Below are 22,520 nucleotides of genomic sequence, written 5' to 3'. Positions count from 1 at the left end.
TCGTTTGTCGTTTATTCACTTGTAGACTCTCAAACTACAGGTTTTTTTGGGTGGGTAAGGGCTGCTCTCCTGCTTTCTACTAAGAGTAAGACCGTTGATAGTCGTCGTCGGCTTCTGTGGCGCACCCGCCAACCACCAACCCAGGCGGGTTATCCAGATCCAGATCCAGACTACAGAACGTTTTGTCTCCGATACTCTTCTATATTACAACGGAAACCTTGATTAATTCTGAACCTCTCCATCCTGATATGCAAACTCTTGCACTTCTGACAAACATGTACAGCCCATACAGAAAAAAATTGCCTTTCAAAATATTCCCAATTATCAAAGATTGTGTGCTCATCTATATATATATACGACTAGTGTCTGTCTGTCTGTCTGTTCGCGATGCACGGCCAAAGTTCTCGGTGGATCTTTTTCAAATTTGGACACCGTATTCAGCTACACCCCGGACACAACCTCATCGATGAGATATTACAACACGTGCTCTCAGCGATGCAGCGCTGTGCGCGCTGAACCGATTTTTTTTGTGTGTGTTTTTTTGTTGTCGGGATCCACTACCAGTAACTCTTCCTTATCTTCTCCAGTGTTTTCAGCCGCGATTATCTCCCTTCCTCTGTGTGGCGTCAATCCATATTCCCGTTACTACGTTACTATTTTTAGAATGTCACGATTGCACCCGTAAGTTGTTCTTACTGTAAAAGTAAAAAGGTCGAATCAATTTATAGCCACGCGAAAAATACACTGTCATCTATCTCTATATATTTATAGATATAGATATAGATATATACGGCTTCTGTGTGTGTGTGTGTGTTTGTGTGTGTGTGTGGGCAACACCTGTGGATTGTAGAGTTCTGTTTGTGATGTGGTCTAGCGGCATTGGTGTGTCGGTATGTTCAGGCCTTCCTTCGAGAAGCCATGACAGTTAATCTCAATCCCGTTTGAGTGGACTTCGCCTTCAAAGGTGATTGTGGTGTTTCGGCACTCGGTTACATTTGGCGTCGTCGACAGCGATGGGACTCGACATGAAATGTTCAGGCCACTGAATCATTTTCGTGCTGTTCCCATTCCACCTGGGAGTGACCTAAGTTCATTCATACCGTTGCCCTTCACAGCAGACTCTGCAGAGTTGTTCGCCTTAGAAGTTGTGGGCTTTCCTTGCATGTACCCGTAAGTTGTCCTTACTGTAAAAGTAAAAAGGTCGAATCAATTTATAGCCACGCAAAAAATCCACTGTCATCTATCTCTATATATTTATAGATATAGATAGATATATACGGCTTCTGTGTCTGTGTCTATGTGTGTGCGTGTGTGTGTGTGGAGGCAACACCTGTGGATTGTAGAGTTCTGTTTGTGATGGGGTCTGGCGACTTTTGTCTGTCTGTATGTTCTGGCATTTGAGAAGCCATAACAGATAATATAGGGCATAGAAATAAGCTCTAAAATTCTCAACCCCGTTTGACAGGACTTCGCCTTCAAAGGTGATTGTGGTTTAAACATTTATTTTAATGTTACTCCCAGGTAGTTGTCAACCTTTTTATTGATGCGTTTGTATGTGTGTGTGTGTATGTGTGTGTGTGTGTGCAGGCGTGTATGTTTGTGTGCGTATGTGTGTGCCCCTCTAGTGTTCAATGAGTGAAAACCAACTGCCTACCTGAAGAAAATGTTACAAAGTAACATAAATAACTTCTTTCTTCAACAGTGAAGGGACAGAGCTTGACAACCATATAACACAACCACAGACAGAATAACAAGACAGTATTACATGCTGAACAACAAACTCCCCCACTTTCATGCCAATGTAACATCATCACTGTTACAGCTTGGTTAAGTTTTATTGCAATCAATTCCATGTAAAAACGGAAATTCTTTTTGTGTTACATGACCATTGTCTTTAAACTTTCTCGTATTAATTTTGCTCCCTCTTACCTAACAAACAAAAAACAAAAAATGGCATATACAAATTGGTGTTAAATTCTTCAAAACCCCTCTAAGGCTACTACCAAACAAACAAAATCTATATCATTTTTAATTTTCTACTTTCAGCCATATCCGGGAGCCCACTCAAAGAACTGACACGAGTCTTTCCTAAGAGGGCAGCAGAAGAAGCGTCGTCCGTTATTGGGTCCCTGCTTCATCACTGTACGCAGTGCACACACCTTGCCGTGGCCAGTGCAGTGGGGAAATCCCTCATCAGCCCACTGAAACATGCAACACAAAAAATTATTATTAAGCCTTCCTAAAGGCAGACAGTTAAAAAAAAAAAAAAAAAGTTCCATTACAATTTTGGCAATACTGTGGAACCCCCTTTTAAGACACCCGCATTTAAGACTTCCTCCATTTTAAGACCTTGCTTTTTTAGATTTTTTGTTAAGCTTTGTAATTTTACCTTTCATTTGAAGACTCCCCCATTTTTAAGACCTGATTTTCTCAGAAATGTTATATCCATAGAGAGCATACAAGTGGGAAAGAATCCTCGTTCAAGGTTTCAGAATCGGCTCCCATTTTACAACCCTTCCTATGGTGCTATAATACTTAACTAGTGTGTGACACCATCATATCGGAAGCATGCATGTGACACAAACTGGGTTATACATGTGAGATAGTGACTGACAGTCTCACCCAAGCATCACTTTGTGCATGTGATCTACTGAACTTTGCTGGTTATCAGCAGTTTGATACGTGCCAACCTTGACATGGTTGTGCAATCATCACTGATTCAGTACATACCATCCTTTTGTCGGTTAAAATAAAACTGTGTTAAGTATTGGTTATAAGTATGAGGAAACTCCTGGCTATTAAAGTTTATATTTTGGCTTTTTACATTTAGTCAAGTTTTAACATAGAGGGGGAATCGAGACAAGGGTCGTGGTGTATGTGTGTGTGTGTGTCTGTCTGTCTGTGCGTGTGTGTGTGTAGAGCGATTCAGACCAAACTACTGAACCGATCTTTATGAAATTTGACATGAGAGTTATCCCCGGACGTTTTTTTCTTTTTTTCGATAAATACTTTTGATGACGTCATATCCGGCTTTTTGTAAAAGTTGAGGCGGCACTGTCACACCCTCATTTTTCAATCAAATTGATTGAAATTTTTGTAAAGCAATCTTCGACGAAGGCCGGACTTCGGTATCGCATTTCAGCTTGGTGGCTTAAAAATTAATTAATGACTTTGGGCATTAAAAATCTGAAAATTGTAAAGCGCCTGGAGCCAATTGCTGGGACTCGCGCACTAGAAAAGTTATTTATTATTATTATTATTATTAATAATTTTTTTTTTATATAAAACGATCCAAATTTACGTTCATCTTATTCTACATCATTTCCTGATTCCAAAAACATATAAATATGTTATATTTGGATTAAAAACAAGCTCTGAAAATTAAAAATATAAAAATTATGATCAAAATTAAATTTCCGAAATTGATTTAAAAACAATTTCATCTTATTCCTTGTCGGTTCCTGATTCCAAAAACATATATATATGATATGTTTGGATTAAAAACACGCTCAGAAAGTTAAAACGAAGAGAGGTACAGAAAAGCGTGCTATGCAGCACAGCGAAACCACTACCGCGCTGAACAGGCTCGTCAGTTTCACTCCGTTATGCACAAGCGGCGGACTACGGTCATTGTGAAAAAATGCAGTGCGTTCAGTTTCATTCTGTGAGTTCCACAGCTTGACTAAATGTAGTAATTTTGCCTTACGCGACTTGTTTAATTTTTAATTTACTCACTACTTAGGGATTGGTTCTTTACTGATAGCTCCTGGATGGAAGAAGTTAGGATGTGCCCTGCAAGGCAAAATGTCACTGACAGTCAAGCACTCTCAAAAATATGCAACACTCAAAAGTCTGAGGGTGAGAGAAAATATTCCAGGCAGCGTTAACTAAACCTTGCACAAACAGCCACAAAATGTCAATGTTCACATTACTTACCTCATAATCACATACGACTGCCTAGATACAGGACATTTCAAAGCAAGAAGCTCTAATGATTTGGAAACCATATCAACCTTAAATGGTTATACAAAGATAAAGGCGATCAGCATGCTTGAAAGAGACAAAAATCATCATCTTCATTAAGTACAAGCCTGCTCACTGGAATACCTGTCCATTTATTTTCGCTCCTGTAGACAGAAACCCACCTGGAAGAAGTTGCATCGCTTAGTTGCCGGGACAGCAGCGCAGGTGAAAAACCAGCGTCCTTTGTTTTCATTCTCTTTAAATGTTTGTCGCATGACACACCGAACTTTATGACTACTGCATGTTGGTATTTTGCTGCAGTCAGTTTGTTGAGAATCTGAAGAGCTCTTCAAAACTGATCCCGTCTTTTTCGGCTGTGGCTGGGACACCTTGCCTTCCTGCGTCTTTAACCTTTTGCTGTCACTGCCGGCCAGACTTGGAGTCTCCGATGGGGCTTTTCGCTTGGGTTGAGCTGGAGTTGCTGTGAGGTTGTTCCTGGGAGCCAGGCAGACAGAACAGTTTCTTTGGTTTGCGGCATTCAGAAGGGTACACTTTGAACATGTCCAGTCATCTTTTCCAGAGTTGTCTTTTCCCGACTGCACCCATCCCAAGAGACTGTTCTTCGATGGCAGCTTTCTGGAGAAATAAAAACCATCTGTAGTCACAATTCGTCTATTGACATCATAGATCTTCTGGCAAAGTACAAACATTCTTGAGTCTCTTGCCCAGCAGCGAGAAATGGCGAGTGAAGCTATGCAGTACTTGTAACATTTCATGGGGACTGCTCGCAGCGAGGAAGGTTAGGATTTGGCAAGAGTAGGAGAGCATCCCAGTGGAGGTGCTCGCTACACAAAACATGGCGGCTGCACAGCTGCCAATCGCACTGGCTGTTCATGGCCATTCGCCGACAAGTGCAGAATACTCTTTTGGTATCAACCAATCCGCAAGAAATTCTTTCCTGTACAAAACGGGTGCCTGTGTTAACTTCTTAATGGAACAATCCATCTACAGTATTTTCTCTTACAAAAATTGAAGTTGGTAACCCAGGGTTTCATTTCTTTCAGTTGTTAGCTGTAGACAACCATGTTTTGCTCATGGTATATAAAGGTTACATCCCGACATTTAATCCACGTCTTCACAGTCAATAAGAATGTGAATGTCCCTCTCGGCAAAGCCTGGAGAGACGACTACCATATTCTTACGTACTGTCTTGACAAGCCATCAGTAGGAATGCACCCTATACATGTCAAGGAGGAAGAGAAAGAAACATTATCAAGGATAGGGGCGTTTGTGTGTGTATGTTTGAGTGTGTGTAAGGGGTGTGTGGGTGGGGGGTAGTCAGCAGGAGAGTGTATTGATATTGACAAAGCAAAAGAAAATCAACAGAAAATATAGCTGTTCAAGATTCATTTTAAAGATGGTGTGAAGAGGGCAGGATCATTTGTGTGTGTATGTTTGAGTGGTCAGCAGGAGAGTGTATTGATATGGACAAAACAATACAAAAATGAACAGAAAATCTACATGTTCAAGATCAACTTTAGAGACTGTGAGGGGAGGGCAAATACATGGAAACAACTGAATATTTCAAAGTTGAAGCTCACAGTTGTCCACGTTTCTTGATGTCGTCGGTCTGGCAGGCAGGACAGAAGTAGGTCACTCGCTGGTTGTCCTCCCCCATGCGAGTGGTGACGATCTTGCTCTCACACTCACCGCACTTGCCCTTGTGGTACACCTTCATGTACTGCCGCAGGTTGGTGCCATTCTTGCGACACTGAAACATAATACATGTATCACCTTTGTTAATCCAATTTAGTGCGGTTTGATCTTTCCTTTTCTTTTTCCTTTTTACATTTAGTCAAGAGGGGGAATCGAGAGGAGGGTTGTGGTGTATGTGTGTCTGTGTGTGTGTGTGTATGTGTGTGTGTGTGTGTGTGTGTGTGTGTGTGTGTAGAGCGATTCAGAGTAAACTACTGGACCGATCTTTATGACATTTTACATGAAAGTTCCTGGGTATGATATCCCCAGACGTTTTTTTCATTTTTTTTGATAAATGTCTTTGATGACGTCATATCCGGCTTTTTGTAAAAGTTGAGGCGGCACTGTCACACTCTCATTTTTCAATAAAATTGATTGAAATTTTGGCCAAGCAATCTTCGACGAAGCCCGGACTTTGGTATTGCATTTCAGCTTGGAGGCTTAAAAATTGATTTATGACTTTGGTCATTAAAAATCTGAAAATTGTAATTAAAACTATTTTTTTATAAAACGATCTAAAATTACGTTAATCTTATTCTTCATCATTTTCTGATTCCAAAAACATATAAATATGTTATATTCGGATTGAAAACAAGCTCTGAAAATTAAAAATATAAAAATTATGATTAAAATTAAATTTTCGAAATCGATTTAAAAACAATTTCACATTATTCCTTGTCGATTCCTGATTCCAAAAACATATAGATATGATATGTTTGGATTAAAAACACGCTCAGAAAGTTAAAACGAAGAGAGGTACAAAATTAAAGCGTGCTATGCAGCTCAGCGCAACCACTACCGCGCTAAACAGGCTCGTCAATTTTACTGCCTTTTGCACGAGCGGCGGACTAGGGTCATTGTGACAAAATGCAGTGCGTTCAGTTTCATTCTGTGAGTTCCACAGCTTGACTAAATGTTGTATTTTCGCCTTACGCGACTTGTTAGGTTTACTGCTGTTACTGTTAGCTTCTTGCTTTACTTTTCTTTCCCTGAATGTTGTCCCAAAGAAGCCTCCATTTGTGAACATTTGACATTGGAATTGTGCCGTCTTTGTCTTGGTAAGTAAAGATCTCTCCTTTTTTTTAACATCATTTTTATTTGCATGACAACTCTACAAAGTTGATAATTTGTTGCTTAGCAAGGCACCTTAAAACTGATTAAATTGCATGTCATGTTTACAGGCACATTCAGGAATGTTTCCAGACCTGAGAACAATAGGTCAGTTAGACTTGGATTGAAAATATGTATAGATACAAATGTCATGGATACAACAACACTGTTCTGTCAGAAGACCTCTTATGTGTCAAAACTATCCGACATTCAATCAGCCAGGGGTCAAACCATAACGTCAGATCAAACAAGAAGGGCAAAGCCCATACGACTCACATGCTTGACCTTGACCTTTACATGACCTTGACCTTCAGGGTCAAGATCAAATAACTAAACCTAGCAATGACATCATACACTAAGAACTGCTTTACACATTTTTCCTACCAAAATACATGTGACCTTGACCCAAGGTCAAGGTCATCCAAGGTCATGCAACACAAAGCTGTTAATTCAAGACATAGGAAGTACAATGGTGCTTATTGGCTCTTTCTACCATGAGATATGGTCACTTTTAGTGGTTCACTACCTTATTTTGGTCACATTTCATAAGGGTCAAAGTGACCTTGACCTTGATCATATGTGACCAAATTGTCTCATGATGAAAGCATAACATGTGCCCCACATAATTTTTAAGTTTGAAACAGTTATCTTCCATAGTTCAGGGTCAAGGTCACTTCAAAATATGTATACAATCCAACTTTGAAGAGCTCCTGTGACCTTGACCTTGAAGCAAGGTAAACCAAACTGGTATCAAAAGATGGGGCTTATTTTGCCCTATATATCATATATAGGTGAGGTATTGAATCTCAAAAACTTCAGAGAAAATGGGAAAAATGTGAAAAATAGCTGTTTTTTAGACAACATTTATGGCCCCTGCGACCTTGACCTTGAAGCAAGGTCAAGATGCTATGTATGTTGTGCATGCCGATGTGGCATGCAGTCACCTACTTTTGTTGTAATTACGTTTGCTCAAGCCATTGCACGATGTAAAAAGAAGTAAACCGTGTTTTTATTGTGGCACCTTGTTGTGACCCGTTTTGTGGAGCGTTAATATTTTTACGTGAGATTCACGTGCTCCTTGTTCAGTTGTTGTGACCTGGTTTTGGTCGGAGCGTCACAAACTGCGTCGTTTAGTCTTAGAACACCGTGAGATTCACGTGCTATTTTCCGTGTTTTGATTTTGAGGTGAGCCCTGCGAATCTGCGTTGCAAGTTTTAGAATACGTGTGACTCACGTGTTTTTAGCTTTGTGATGTCAGCTAGTTCCTTGATGTTCTTTCTGTTAAATATACCGTTTTAAGTTTTGGGCATGCACGGAGTGCGTGATCGGTTACTGATTGGTTGTAAAATAGTAGTTTCACCCGATTCTGTCTTAGGAATGTTGTTGGTTGGTCAATCCGGTGACCTTTGACTTTTGAATAACTATTCCATGTTAGGTTTTTGTTTCCATAAATACCGCTGCTTGACTCCTGTCTCGTCAGTCGATCTGAGGGTTTTAGGAAGCGTTTGGTTTTGATGTAAACGTATGAAGGTTAGCAAGTGAACCAACGGAGTGTTTCTTATGTTTTAACGTCAACGTAATGTTCTTGGAGACAGTTGTTTCTCAAGTGTGAATCGTTTTGTGCCCTTCGTTTGTGAGGCAACACGTTTTGGTACTGCTGGTCAACCCACACAGCGCATAAGGTAATTTTGTTGTTACTTGTTTGTGTTGTGTTTTGGTCGCCATTTTGTAATTACTTTGTGAGTTGTTTATGTATAACGTGAGTTGAAAGTCTGACTTGTTGTAGTGTTTCTTTATTGTGTGTTCAACTGTTCTAGTGTTGTGAACGTACAGCAATGTTTTGTAGACGCTAGAAAGTCGCTAATGTTTATAATGATAACTTGTGTTTTCTGTGGTTAACGAAGTTCGAAGTGAAACGTTTTCTCCGACTTTTTCAGCCTTACGTTAAAAGAATTTAGGTAAAAGAAGCTTGCGGTCTGTGGTGATCGTTTGTAAACGGGCTTATTTCTTGTAACGTTATTGAGGGAAAGTGGATGAGTAAATATCTTGTTTGTGACTTTGATTAACGCAGGAACATTGTCGTTAGGAGACTTTTTGGTATGACACTGACAGTTTGCTTTGTATTCCTGGCCTGATGAGTCAACGTTTTTGTATTTTTCTGAAAGTAGCCATTTTGGTTTTAAACGTATGTATGCTAAGTTTCTTGAGTATTCTTAGTGCTTATGGTATTGTTGAACGTACGGAACGTAATTCTTTATTGTTGTTGAACGTACAGAACGTAACTCTTTATTGTTGTTGAAGGACTAACCAACGAGTGTTTGGTAATTGTAACTTTCGTGTCTGTTTGTCTTCGCCTGTCTTGTGATTGTTTATTTTTCTTGTATTTACTTCTCGTGTCTTGTTAATGCATTTTAATACCTTTTGCCATGTCTAATAATTTGTTTTCTTTTCTCTTTTTCTTTCTGTCCATAAGTTTTTTACCGCAATAAGTAGTATCGCAATACGTAGTATCTCATTACGTAGTACTGTAACTATATATGCATTACTGATACCTTAGTGTCAGATGTAAAATAATAAACCAGTACTTTTGCGCGTTATCGCTTGTAACCTGTGTTTGTCATTTCGTATGAACAATATGTAGTACCAGCCTCGCTCATGAAGGCGCGCACAGTAAAAAACTTTAGTTGCTGTCGCCCAGTAAAAAACTTAGTTGCTGTCGCCCAGTAAAAAACTTTTGTTATTGACGCTCAATGAACGTAAACGTAGTTGTTGATAACCAGCAAAAGACTTTATTGTTACTTGTCACTGTGTTAGTGAACCATAGTTTGACATAGATCAACTTGTCGGTTAGAGATCTTCCTACTCCGTATCCGGCGCATTTTTTGTGACTTTTGTGTATTATCCCAAACGACCCTCAGATCGATTCATTTTACTTTTTAAACAGATAAACCTTATGTAGGTTTTTAGTGCTTTTGAATAAGCGAACATTGTAATGGAGGAGATTCCAGCAGATAAACCATTGGAAGCTTCAGGTTATGACATTAACGGCGATGAAGATGAACATTCTCAAAGGCCTAGGCGTGACATTAAGCCTACTGAAAAAGGTAGAGAGTACCAGATTGAGATCAAAACTAGAAACTTTGCAAGACAACGAACATTCTTGGAACGAGCAATCGGTGAGGTAGTAACAGAGCTTAACCAAGAAACTCCTAATCAAGAGTCGTTAACCAGTCAAAAACAAATTGTTTTGAGCATGTACAAGGATCTTGGTGACATAGAGAAAGGTCTTCGTAGTATTGGTAGCGGTGAAACCATTCAGGAAAGTTGGGATGATGTTCAGAGAACAGTTCAGAACATTATGTTTGACATTGATCGAGCTCTTGACAGACAAACGACTAGTGTGCAGGTGGCTAAGGAGCCTACTTCCAGGCATAGCAGTGTTACACCTAGCGTTGGGTCATCCACCCACAAGTCAGCCAGTGTTAAGTCTGCCATTCATAAAGTAGCTAGCATTACTTCAGCCATCCACAAGTCAGCTAGCCACAAGTCAGGTATCAGGAGATCAGGTAGCCAAGTAGCTTCTCGCGCCGAGTCTCTCCGCTCTAAAAGTGTTAGCTCTGAAGACACTAAATTGGCTCTTAAACTAGAGGCTGCTTCCCTGGCCATAAAAGTGGAAGGTGACGCAATAAAGGAAGCTCAGTTTAGTGAACTGGATCTCTTACAACAACAATATGCTGAGAGAACTGCGGCTAGGCAGACTGAGGAAGCTGAGAGAACTGCAGCTAGGCAGACTGAGGACGCAGCTAGGCAGGCTAAGGAAGCAGCTAGGCAGGCCGAAGACGCAGCTAGGCAGGCCGAAGACGCAGCTGAAGCAGCTCTTGAAGATATTAAACAGAAAAAGGCTTTGAGACAAATTCAGTCCACCGAATTGAAAATTAGCTTAAGAGAACAACAAGCTATGTTACAAGTATTGGAACAAGGTGAATCCGTTCAGCAGGATCTCCCTGATCTACCGTCAGTTGATTTGTTGAACACTAGGTTCCACCCTCGTCCTTTCGTTCCCTTGTACAGTCTTGTAGCCCCTCCTCTAAACAATGAACATACAGCGATAGGAATAGGGACAGGTGCTGCCGTCATTGCTGACCAAGGGACACACCAGCCAGCCTTGGACGCCACGTCTGTTCCTGTCAGTCAAGCTGCCGTCATTGCTGACCAAAGGACACACCAGCCAGCCATGGACTTCACGTCTGTTCCTGTCTGCCAAGCCGCCAGCACCCGTGACATCTCTTCTGTCAACGCTGCTGTCACCAACTTCATCGCAGGAACCACAACGACTGAGCCACGGCAGCACGCGTTACCTGTCGTGGACCTCGTCGTTGGAGTCAGCGCCTCGACAAGCGCCGCTACTACCAACAACGCCACCTATGAGGTGTACGGACCTCAACGTAGAGAGGATGTCAACGCCCCCCATCACGTCGGAACGAGCGCTCCTTTTGTCCATCAGGAGCCCTTCACACCCAACTACACGACGGCTGCAACTACATCCTCCATGCGGCCTACAGCGCTGCTGACCACACTGCAGCACCCTTTCGGTGCGTACGCTGGTCAGCCGCCTCTGCACAACGTTGGACACTCAACGACAAGCGTCACAGGCTCTCGCCCGCCTGGTCTTGACCACACAGGCTGGTCCTATCACCTACCAGAGACAAGGGAAGGTGATGAGACGCAAAAACGACACAACTACTTCCCAGAAGAACGTCACCAACGCATGGACCACAGACGTTTTCAAGTTACCCCACCCTGTTTCCCCTATGATACCCACCTACATCCCAAACCAGAGCCTTTCGTGCCCACATTCCTGGACCCACATCAGACCACCCCCAAAGTTATCTGGAGAAACGAAAACGCAAGGCCCCCTGCGTACATGAACTTTGACAAGGAATGTCATGCAGATCGTCCATTTGCCTCCTACCCCCCGTCTGCGTACTACCAACGTCCACTTGCTACTCCTGCCAAGCAGGACACTCCTATGGACTCTCTCGCCAAAACCCTATCAGACGCTCTGATGATCAACCGCTTGCCGATGCAGGAGCCGTGCATTTTTGTTGGTGACCCTCTCCAATATCCCATTTGGAGATCGTCGTTTGCGTTTCTCATCGAGAGACAGAACATAACCAGCAGTGAGAAGTTATTGTATCTGCAACGGTACATCGGAGGTCAAGCAAAGGAGGCCGTGACCGGCTTCTTTCTGCTGAGAGAAGGTGATGCCTACGAGAGAGCCATGGAAGTGCTGGAAAATCGGTTCGGCAACTCATACGTCGTTTCGCAAGCTTTCCGGACCAAGCTGGACGAATGGACCCCAGTCAAAAGCAAGGATCCCAAGGGACTCAGAAGTCTGGCCGATTTCTTGCAGCAATGTTCCGTTGCTGCCCAGGAAGTTGGTGGACTGAGCATCCTGGATGATGCCCAGTACTTACGGAAGATCGTCGGAAAGCTCCCAGACTGGATGAGTCACAGATGGTCTAGAACAGTTGCTCGAACTAAGGTTGAAAAGAAGAGGTATCCTCTGTTCAATGAACTCGTGTCGTTCGTTACTCTCGAAGCAGACATTTCTAACGACCCTGTTTTCGGCTTGACAAGTGCATCGGGGACACCAAGAAAGTTCACAACGAACCTGTCAACCCTGACAGAGGATGTCACCGCATGTCTGCACTGTCAACTTCCGGACCATGACGCTGGGACATGTAAGGAACTCATAGAGAAGCCTCTGGTTGAGATACGAGATTTTCTGTTCAAGAACCGTATCTGTTACGGATGTCTGAGAAGCAAGGATCACCAGAGCCATCAATGTAAGCAGAAACAGACGTGCAAGAAGTGCAAGAAGGCTCATCCCACTTGTCTTCACGATGACAATTTCAAATATCAGAACAGTATGAGTGAAACCAAAGGGGCGAGTGAACACAAGAACAATTACCGTACCTCTGCTGCTGACGTTCAAGAGCCACTGTCATCGTCGACCCCTACGGTGTCTGCTCTTAAGGCCAGCGAGGAAAACAGCATCGGTTTCACGTCTATGATCGTTCCCGTTCTCGTTTCCAGTGACTCTAACCCCAACGTAGAAGTGCTGACGTACGCACTACTGGACACTATGTCCAACGCCACTTTTGTAGTGCAGTCAGTGGCTGAAGAAGTTAAAGCCAAATCGCAGCCGACTACACTCAGGGTCTCCACACTGACTGAGGACAATGCTATGGTCTCCGGCAGGAAGTACTCTGGATTGCGTGTCCGCTCTCCTACCTCCAGTGAGTTTGTCAGGCTCCCTTCTGCCATCTCACGACCTTATCTGACCGTTGACCCCACGCAAATCCCCACCTCAGAGACTGTCAAAGCTTACCCACATCTCCAACACCTGTCTCCAAAACTGCCCCCCTTATACCCTGATTGTGAAGCAGGCCTCCTCATCGGCTACGACTGCGCTGAAGCCCTCATGCCCCTAAACGTTGTCCAAGGACTGCCATTTGCAGTAGAGACTAAGTTAGGTTGGAGCATCGTCGGCAAGGCACCGCATTCCGTCGCCTTTGATGGCATAGCCTCGTCCATGCGCGTCATCGTCAAGCCAGGATCGAGGGAAGAAGAACGTGTAGCTCACGTCTACAAGGTACAGGTGGACGAAGTCTCGTGTACTGACCCATTACATGTTATGGAAAGAGACTTTGCAAGTGACTCAGGATCCATGTCCCAGGACGATGTAAAGTTCATGAAGATCGTGAAGGAAAACGTAAAGATCAACGAAGCTGGTCACTACGAGATGCCCTTACCATTTCGACCAGAGAAACCGTCCCTCCCCGACAACAGAGGTGCCACAGTCAAACGTCTGATGGGCCTGAAACGCCAGAAAAAACGAGGGTACCGTGATGACTGCGTCAAGGTCATGACATTAATCTTGTACGGGCTGATCGTGACGTGTTTTGCCTCTAGGGCAATCCACATTGAAACCCTGGATGACATGTCAAGTGATTCCTTCATCAACGCCCTACGCATTGTTGTCTCCATGCGAGGAAACATATCACGCATTTGGTGTGACAAAGGAACGAACTTTGTAGGTGCATGCAACGAGTTCAAACTGGCATGGAAGGAGATGGACTCTGAACGACTGACATCAAAGATGCTGGAAAGCAAATGTGAGTTCAAGTTCAACCCCCCTGCAGCTAGTCACATGGGTGGCGTTTGGGAGCGTCAGATCCGAACGGTACGCAGCATCCTGAATGGTCTTCTCAGAAGATCAGGCCAGCGTCTCACTACTTCATCACTTCGTACGTTCCTATACGAGGTGATGGCCATCGTGAACAGTCGACCACTGTCTGTTGAGTCATTGGAATCGGCAGATGGACCACGCCCTTTGACCCCCAACCACGTCCTCACCATGAAGTCAGGTGCCATCCTTCCGCCCCCTGGTGTGTTTGAAGATCCAGACCTGTACGCCAGGAAACGTTGGCGCTGTGTCCAGCGGATGGCAGACGAATTCTGGCTGCTATGGAAGAGCCAGTACCTTTCACTCTTGCAGAAACGTCGTGTCTGGCAACGTCCCCAGGCAAACGTACAGGTGGGAGATGTTGTTGTCTTGCATGACCAGAACTTGTGCAGATCAGAGTGGTGCATGGCTCGTGTAATCGAGGTGATGCCTGGATCTGATGGACTGGTCAGACGAGTGAAAGTGCATGTTGGAACAAAGGCTCTAGACAATCACGGCCGTCCCACTGGTGATAGTCGCATATTAGAGCGACCTATTCACAAAATGACTGTGTTAGTAGATTGTGAAAATCACAAAGACAAAGCTGTGTAAGCAAACTGAAAGAACATTGAACTTTGGAGTGTTTTTCCAATTTGACAGTTGTTGATTGTTGCGGTTTGTTTTTATACCAGATGATGTAACGGACATTTATGATTTAAGTGGTGCGTGTTTTATGCCGTCGAGTAAATGACTAACGGCATTTAGTTGAAACGTGATGTGTTGAAACACTGAAAGTGATTGAACCGTAATATTGTTGTGTAAATGTTTTGCAACACAATGATTTTGAGTTGTAAATTTGAAATGTCTAAATCTGCGTTATTCTTCTTTTGATATAAGGAATGTGTTTGTACAAAGGTTTTTTGAAGTAAATTATATTAATATAATTTCCGGTGGGAGTGTGCATGCCGATGTGGCATGCAGTCACCTACTTTTGTTGTAATTACGTTTGCTCAAGCCATTGCACGATGTAAAAAGAAGTAAACCGTGTTTTTATTGTGGCACCTTGTTGTGACCCGTTTTGTGGAGCGTTAATATTTTTACGTGAGATTCACGTGCTCCTTGTTCAGTTGTTGTGACCTGGTTTTGGTCGGAGCGTCACAAACTGCGTCGTTTAGTCTTAGAACACCGTGAGATTCACGTGCTATTTTCCGTGTTTTGATTTTGAGGTGAGCCCTGCGAATCTGCGTTGCAAGTTTTAGAATACGTGTGACTCACGTGTTTTTAGCTTTGTGATGTCAGCTAGTTCCTTGATGTTCTTTCTGTTAAATATACCGTTTTAAGTTTTGGGCATGCACGGAGTGCGTGATCGGTTACTGATTGGTTGTAAAATAGTAGTTTCACCCGATTCTGTCTTAGGAATGTTGTTGGTTGGTCAATCCGGTGACCTTTGACTTTTGAATAACTATTCCATGTTAGGTTTTTGTTTCCATAAATACCGCTGCTTGACTCCTGTCTCGTCAGTCGATCTGAGGGTTTTAGGAAGCGTTTGGTTTTGATGTAAACGTATGAAGGTTAGCAAGTGAACCAACGGAGTGTTTCTTATGTTTTAACGTCAACGTAATGTTCTTGGAGACAGTTGTTTCTCAAGTGTGAATCGTTTTGTGCCCTTCGTTTGTGAGGCAACACGTTTTGGTACTGCTGGTCAACCCACACAGCGCATAAGGTAATTTTGTTGTTACTTGTTTGTGTTGTGTTTTGGTCGCCATTTTGTAATTACTTTGTGAGTTGTTTATGTATAACGTGAGTTGAAAGTCTGACTTGTTGTAGTGTTTCTTTATTGTGTGTTCAACTGTTCTAGTGTTGTGAACGTACAGCAATGTTTTGTAGACGCTAGAAAGTCGCTAATGTTTATAATGATAACTTGTGTTTTCTGTGGTTAACGAAGTTCGAAGTGAAACGTTTTCTCCGACTTTTTCAGCCTTACGTTAAAAGAATTTAGGTAAAAGAAGCTTGCGGTCTGTGGTGATCGTTTGTAAACGGGCTTATTTCTTGTAACGTTATTGAGGGAAAGTGGATGAGTAAATATCTTGTTTGTGACTTTGATTAACGCAGGAACATTGTCGTTAGGAGACTTTTTGGTATGACACTGACAGTTTGCTTTGTATTCCTGGCCTGATGAGTCAACGTTTTTGTATTTTTCTGAAAGTAGCCATTTTGGTTTTAAACGTATGTATGCTAAGTTTCTTGAGTATTCTTAGTGCTTATGGTATTGTTGAACGTACGGAACGTAATTCTTTATTGTTGTTGAACGTACAGAACGTAACTCTTTATTGTTGTTGAAGGACTAACCAACGAGTGTTTGGTAATTGTAACTTTCGTGTCTGTTTGTCTTCGCCTGTCTTGTGATTGTTTATTTTTCTTGTATTTACTTCTCGTGTCTTGTTAATGCATTTTAATACCTTTTGCCATGTCTAATAATTTGTTTTCTTTTCTCTTTTTCTTTCTGTCCATAAGTTTTTTACCGCAATAAGTAGTATCGCAATACGTAGTATCTCATTACGTAGTACTGTAACTATATATGCATTACTGATACCTTAGTGTCAGATGTAAAATAATAAACCAGTACTTTTGCGCGTTATCGCTTGTAACCTGTGTTTGTCATTTCGTATGAACAATATGTAGTACCAGCCTCGCTCATGAAGGCGCGCACATATGTTTTTTGGGGCCTTGTCATCATACACCATCTTGCCAAATTTGGTACTGATAGACTGAGTAGTGTCCAAGAAATATCCAACGTTAAAGTTTTCCGGACGGACGTCCGGACGGACGGACGACTCGGGTGAGTACATAGACTCACTTTTGCTTCGCATGTGAGTCAAAAGTATACGTCAGTCAACCGAGAACAACAGACTAACGCTGACACTTACATGTAGCCCAGAACATCAACACAAATTCTTTTTTTCATATCCCTCACCATTTCCACACACCAAGAGCAAATTTAAAAGAGTGCAAAAAACACCACACCCGATAAAAGACCATGGAAAAATCACGTGTCATTTTCACCAGACGTGAGATGTGTTCTTCAGAAAGCTCCTTGATCTGCAAACAAATCAAAACAAGACTGAGATAATTCAGAGTGAGTTTTCTTTCATAACTATTATGAGGTGCCTAAAATGACAAATAATGCACAAAGTGGGTAAGCTGCTGTCGTTTCTTTCCATACTTTGTCTCAAAGAAAAGTTAAAATAAAGAATACACAGAAGAATAGTTAGTATTAGTACTGTTTAGCAAGTTTCTTTTATAAAAATGCAACAGTGAAAAACCAGACATGTACACACATTTACATAATCGTGCTTTTTTTATATTAAAAAAATGCAGAAAAAAGGAATGAAAAGGAACCAGTGCACAGCAGTAGAACCTAACTATGATACGTATTGAGGAATGTTAAAGACAATTTTAAGCAGGTTCAACTCTCTATTACTTTCTGCAAATCAAACAGTCATACCTTGGAGTCTGGTTTCAGTCCGCTGTCAAACAGAGCCTAAAGTGAAACAAAGAAAACTGACTGATTGCAACAAAAACAGACAATCAGAGTATCTTATGGGTGTCTGTCCTACCATAAGCTTATTATTCACGCTTGGGTGTAGATAGTTTCAATTTCACCTCTCAGGAGCAATAATTGTGCTTCCGTAAATGTATAATATATATGCCTCAGACCTGGGAACCCCTGTTTTGGACTAAGAGCATTCTCAAATAAACTTGGTGTATTTTCAGAAAAATGAGCGTACTTCACGCAGCATTTGAACATCCATGATTCAAACATACTTCAAACGCTTCTGTCGCACCGTTAATTAAGTTTACCTAACATTTTAAACACATTCTTTTTTCAATGTTTACTGGCTAAAACTGTAATCATGTGTCAAAATACTGAATCGGCTTCGGGATCGACTTGTGAAGAAAAGTAGTCTAGGAATTTTTCTCGTCGTATTTTTTTCCCTACGACCGTACTGATCATATTCTCGACAATCATGCGTACAAATTACGGCAAAATCGTATGGGTTCCCAGGTCTGATGCCTCCTTGAAGCTGTTTGACGTGCTAGACACAAAGACAGATTTTGTGTGAGTAGCTTGGTTCATAAAGCATGTGAGATTGTGTTGTTGGGTCTGTTGTCAAGTTAACGAATTAGCACCCAGAGGGTGTTCTGGCATTGTGTCAATTCGCCTTACGGCCCTGTGAAGACCCTTTGACAGACAAAAGGATATGTCAGGAGGACCTGTCTGAGCGGCCGACAAAGAAAAAGAAGGAGAAGAAGAAGATTTTGTGTTCCAGAGGATGTTGTGTTTTTGTAATTCACTCTTCATTACGTGTAACACTAACAGCCTTAATCTTCATCCTAAAATGAGCTAAGTTACCTCATTCTTGATGATGTTGCCCACTCCAGGCAGTACTTCTTGATCTAACAGCACATCACACAGTTGTCTTTCCTGATCCAGCATCATCTCAGTTACTGCCCTTTTCGGGTTGAAAGTTGGTGAGCAAATATCTAGATCCTTGAGGGTCAAGTGTTTTTGCCTGCAAGTAGATGATGGCCTACAAAACAAAATAACTGAATTTTAATAAGCACATGATATACAACATGATACACACAGTTAGCAATATTGTATTTGTAAAGTCATAAATGCTAACAAGTTTGAATTCTAAGTCGCACATATATATATATACAATATGTACTTGTCAACATGTCACAGTAACATGCCAAACTAAGCGTTAAACCCAGTAGTTAGATATACATGTAATGATCAGCAGATCTGATAGGTTACTTGTCTCTAGATTGTTTAGACTGCGACCTCTCAACATGTTTCTTCTGCAGAAAATTCAAGAGGTATGTTCCACAGTCTTTGACACGACAGCTTTACATGCCACTAAATAAAAGTTATAGTGAACAAAATCAGATATAGATAAGAAATAGGGGAGACATGATTTGAGTCTGCGTTTTTATGTTAGTTATTTATGCGTTCTGAAAATGCTTCATTCACATTGCTGTCTTCCGACACATGTCGGATTGTGACATTGACTAAAATCACCAAGTGTCAGTCATGCCTCCATTGTGTGGATTGTATGTGCATGTTCATTCCTCCCTAACAGAATGTCAATTGTCATATGTCTTCATACATTATTTTTCAACTGTTTTTATGTGATCTCTGGCATTAGGAGGTACCTGTTTTACATGATGTGCAACGCTGAAATTTCAACAAATCATCACTTTGAATCAGTTCATAAGTAGCATTTACTGTGTTCGCTCTTCTCTAATGTTATATATAAAGTTACACACATGTAAAACAAATGCCATTATGATTTTAAAAATAACACACATGACATGAAGTAAAACACAGGAAATGAAACCTTATCATATGTATGCATGATCATGCTCTCTGTATTTACAGAAAACTATACTGTTAACCTGATTTCAGCACCAGTTTTGTAGAAGGTCAGAGTGTCCTTAGAAAATTGAATTTCAAGGCTGGAAGTGGCCGGCACGTTCTTACCACCATCTTTGTCCACCTGTTCATTGTTCACACGGAATGAACCTGCCATCAGGAAGTGCACCCTGAGAAAAACAAAATATGAATCAGATGTTTTCAATAGTAAATCACTAAATGTTTCAGCTAATATTTACTGCAGATCAGAATCACAATCAATGAATTAAACTGCTACTTTTGTGGTATTGCATGACTCCAGGAATATATATAATATGTATCAAATATCTTTTTTTTTTTTTATAATGCACATTGGTACAGATGTTTCATTCCATAATACATTAATTGTCAAGTCAAGGCTTAATTATTACTTTTTTTTTAAACTTTTAGTGTGAATCTTCATTCATGAATCTAAGTTAGAGTCCACCTTACTGTACCTGAGACAGGAGTCTCCGAAGAACATGAACAGTTCCTTTCCCAGAGTGAGCACGTCATCCAGTGTGTGACCGACCAAGCGTTGAAAAGGATTCTCTGTCAGTGGCGCTCCACTGCTTTCTGCAACCTCTGCCTTCTTTTTCTTCCTCACGCTCTTCTCAGCCTGCATCATTGAAAGTAAAAAATGAAAGTCAAGAACTAAAATAGTAAAATTACTCATGGGGGAGTATAAGGACACTAGAGGAGGAAAAAAGTCCATTCTCCGGCTTCAGAGAATATATTATATGCTCTGGAACCACTCCATCAGGAATTTCATGAAATTACACAACAGAATCTGCAGCATCTAATTTCTAAAACACATACTGATGACACATGTGGTCACAGATGAGGGTAGTTGCCATGTACAGGGATTACCTCAAGAAAATTAAGAAGAAGAAGATCGGCACAAAGTCAAGGCTCCCGTAAGAAATCGACAAACAGTAACACAAACTCAATCACTCCGTCACATACACGCACACCGAGTTAAAACTAACGCATCATATTTATAATTTTCAAAAGAAGGCAAACAGATAAAATGACTGTGTATTTGTTGTTGGTGTAGTTGTCCCTGAAGGAGATCTTGTGCAATCCTCACACACACACACACACACACATGTATGCACACACAGGACAGCATGCACACACAGACACACTTTTAAACAGTATCAGCATAATTATCATGGCAAAGCTTATAGATCTACAATCATTAACCTACCCTAGAGCTTGCGTATTAAGATAATACCGATAATATATTCTTGGAATTGTCATACGACTAAGAGTTAAAGATATGGGCCTCACGATGGTCACACTCGGACAGGTTCACATCTGTATCTCTGTATCTGTGGGTTACGTCGCTAGCATCCAGATTGCTGGCTTTGGCGCGACGGGTGGGTGTGCGCAACGACGTCGTTTATCGGCGGCTGGTAGTCAGCGCCGCCTTGAATGCCTCAGTAGATGCTGAGTGGACAACTGTGTTGTCCAGGTGATTCCACTCTATTGTGGATCGTGGGAAGAACGACTGTTTGTATTGTTCAGTGTTGCAGCGTGGTACAGCGAAACACCTGTTGTTGTTTTTTTATGTAATTGTCTATGGGGTTGCCACATGAGGTTATTTTCCCTGGTCCTCGCACTACGAAGTCTATATTTTCCAGTGACACGTTAATTGCCCTGCTGGCATACACTCGCGTATACACACGTACACCATCTGCAGCATCTCACAAACACATACGTGTATGACTATACTTCAATAGGCAGACACCCGCTGTGCACACAAGCAATATGTATATATGTCACTCGTACAACTATAAATATAACTTATAAGAACACTTGTAACACTTACTCGATCAACTGCATTGCCTTTGACATCTTTCACAGTCTGCTTCAACAAAGTTTTGCTTTGATCTTCTCTCCCTTTAGTTTGCATCCTGGGCCCTCCACCATTTTGACGATCAACAGGTCTCAGATATAACTATAAGCTGGAGGAAACTTCTGTCCACCATAAAACTTTTCAACAGTTTTCATAAGACATTTTCCCGCGACCAGAATCGTTAGAGTTCAGTGCCCCTGATTCGTGGTCTTTAGAGCAGGGGATGTAACTATACTCAATTTACATCTCAAATTTCGGAAGAGTCTTTTCCCCTCCATTGTATTCAATTCAGTATTAGTTGCAAACTGCAGATGAAAGTAATCACTCGCTTTTAAAATGCATTCGGGTCAACTGTTGATTCAAATTCAGTAAAATGCTGAAGCCATTTGAAAAGTTGAATTGATTTCTTGTTCATGTATGTATTTTATGCACTTTTCACTTAACTCTTCAATGTTTATTTACTAAAGAAGACCTTTAGATAAAAATGTTCAGATTTCCGTTGTTTCTTCACAACTTTTCAACCTGAGACTAGTCCAATAAAGCGCTCATTGCTATACCAAAAGTGACAAGTATTTCACTTTCAGGATTTCATAAGTGAAGTCTGCTTTCCTCTGTACCATAATGACGACCACCAACAAAAGCTAATACAGCTCCCGTATTTGTTTTATAGCTTCAAATGACTCAAAAGGTAACTGATTGTGCATGAAGTGGATGTAAGTGGTAGTGGCTGTGTGATGGTGCGTGTGTAGTTGTGTGTGTATGTTTGTGTGTTTGAACATAATTATGTGTACGTTCGCATACCTTCCAATGACAATTCAGTCCACTAGACCAAGGTTTCATTCACAAAATGATTTTTATTGACAACATGTTCACAATAGCATTCTCACAAAGTCACACACAATTCTGATAAAAGTCTAAGCACCAAAGCAATTTAGCCTTCCATTATTACTTTTCTAACCGGAACGGGGGCCTTTTAAATGTCAGAAGTGCACATACACACGACACAGACATGTATAAAACTAAAATCCCAAGGTTCTGTATTAGCAATAAAAATAACTACGCATGCACATACAATATACACTGTATACATGCACATTGAACATTCTGGAAACCCAAATTGGGACACTGAAACCTAAAAGGAT

General features: G+C 41.4%; 1 protein-coding gene across 1 annotated transcript; it reads right to left on the bottom strand.

Annotated features, from left to right (window-relative positions):
* Positions 1 to 1,816: 1,816 nt before the first annotated feature.
* On the bottom strand, positions 1,817 to 21,570 carry LOC138968541 (endonuclease 8-like 3). Its single transcript, XM_070341119.1, is given in 10 exon segments — positions 1,817 to 2,201; positions 4,146 to 4,599; positions 5,565 to 5,734; positions 17,084 to 17,158; positions 17,565 to 17,600; positions 18,474 to 18,651; positions 19,523 to 19,669; positions 19,976 to 20,127; positions 21,352 to 21,399; positions 21,402 to 21,570. Coding segments are annotated over 10 exon segments (1,470 nt in total). The 5' UTR covers positions 21,453 to 21,570; the 3' UTR covers positions 1,817 to 2,042.
* Between the last annotated feature and the right edge of the window lie 950 nt (positions 21,571 to 22,520).

The sequence above is a fragment of the Littorina saxatilis genome, linkage group LG6, assembly GCF_037325665.1.
Source record: "Littorina saxatilis isolate snail1 linkage group LG6, US_GU_Lsax_2.0, whole genome shotgun sequence".
Classification (NCBI taxonomy): Eukaryota; Metazoa; Mollusca; class Gastropoda; order Littorinimorpha; family Littorinidae; genus Littorina; species Littorina saxatilis.
This window is presented reverse-complemented; position numbering and strand designations above follow the sequence as displayed.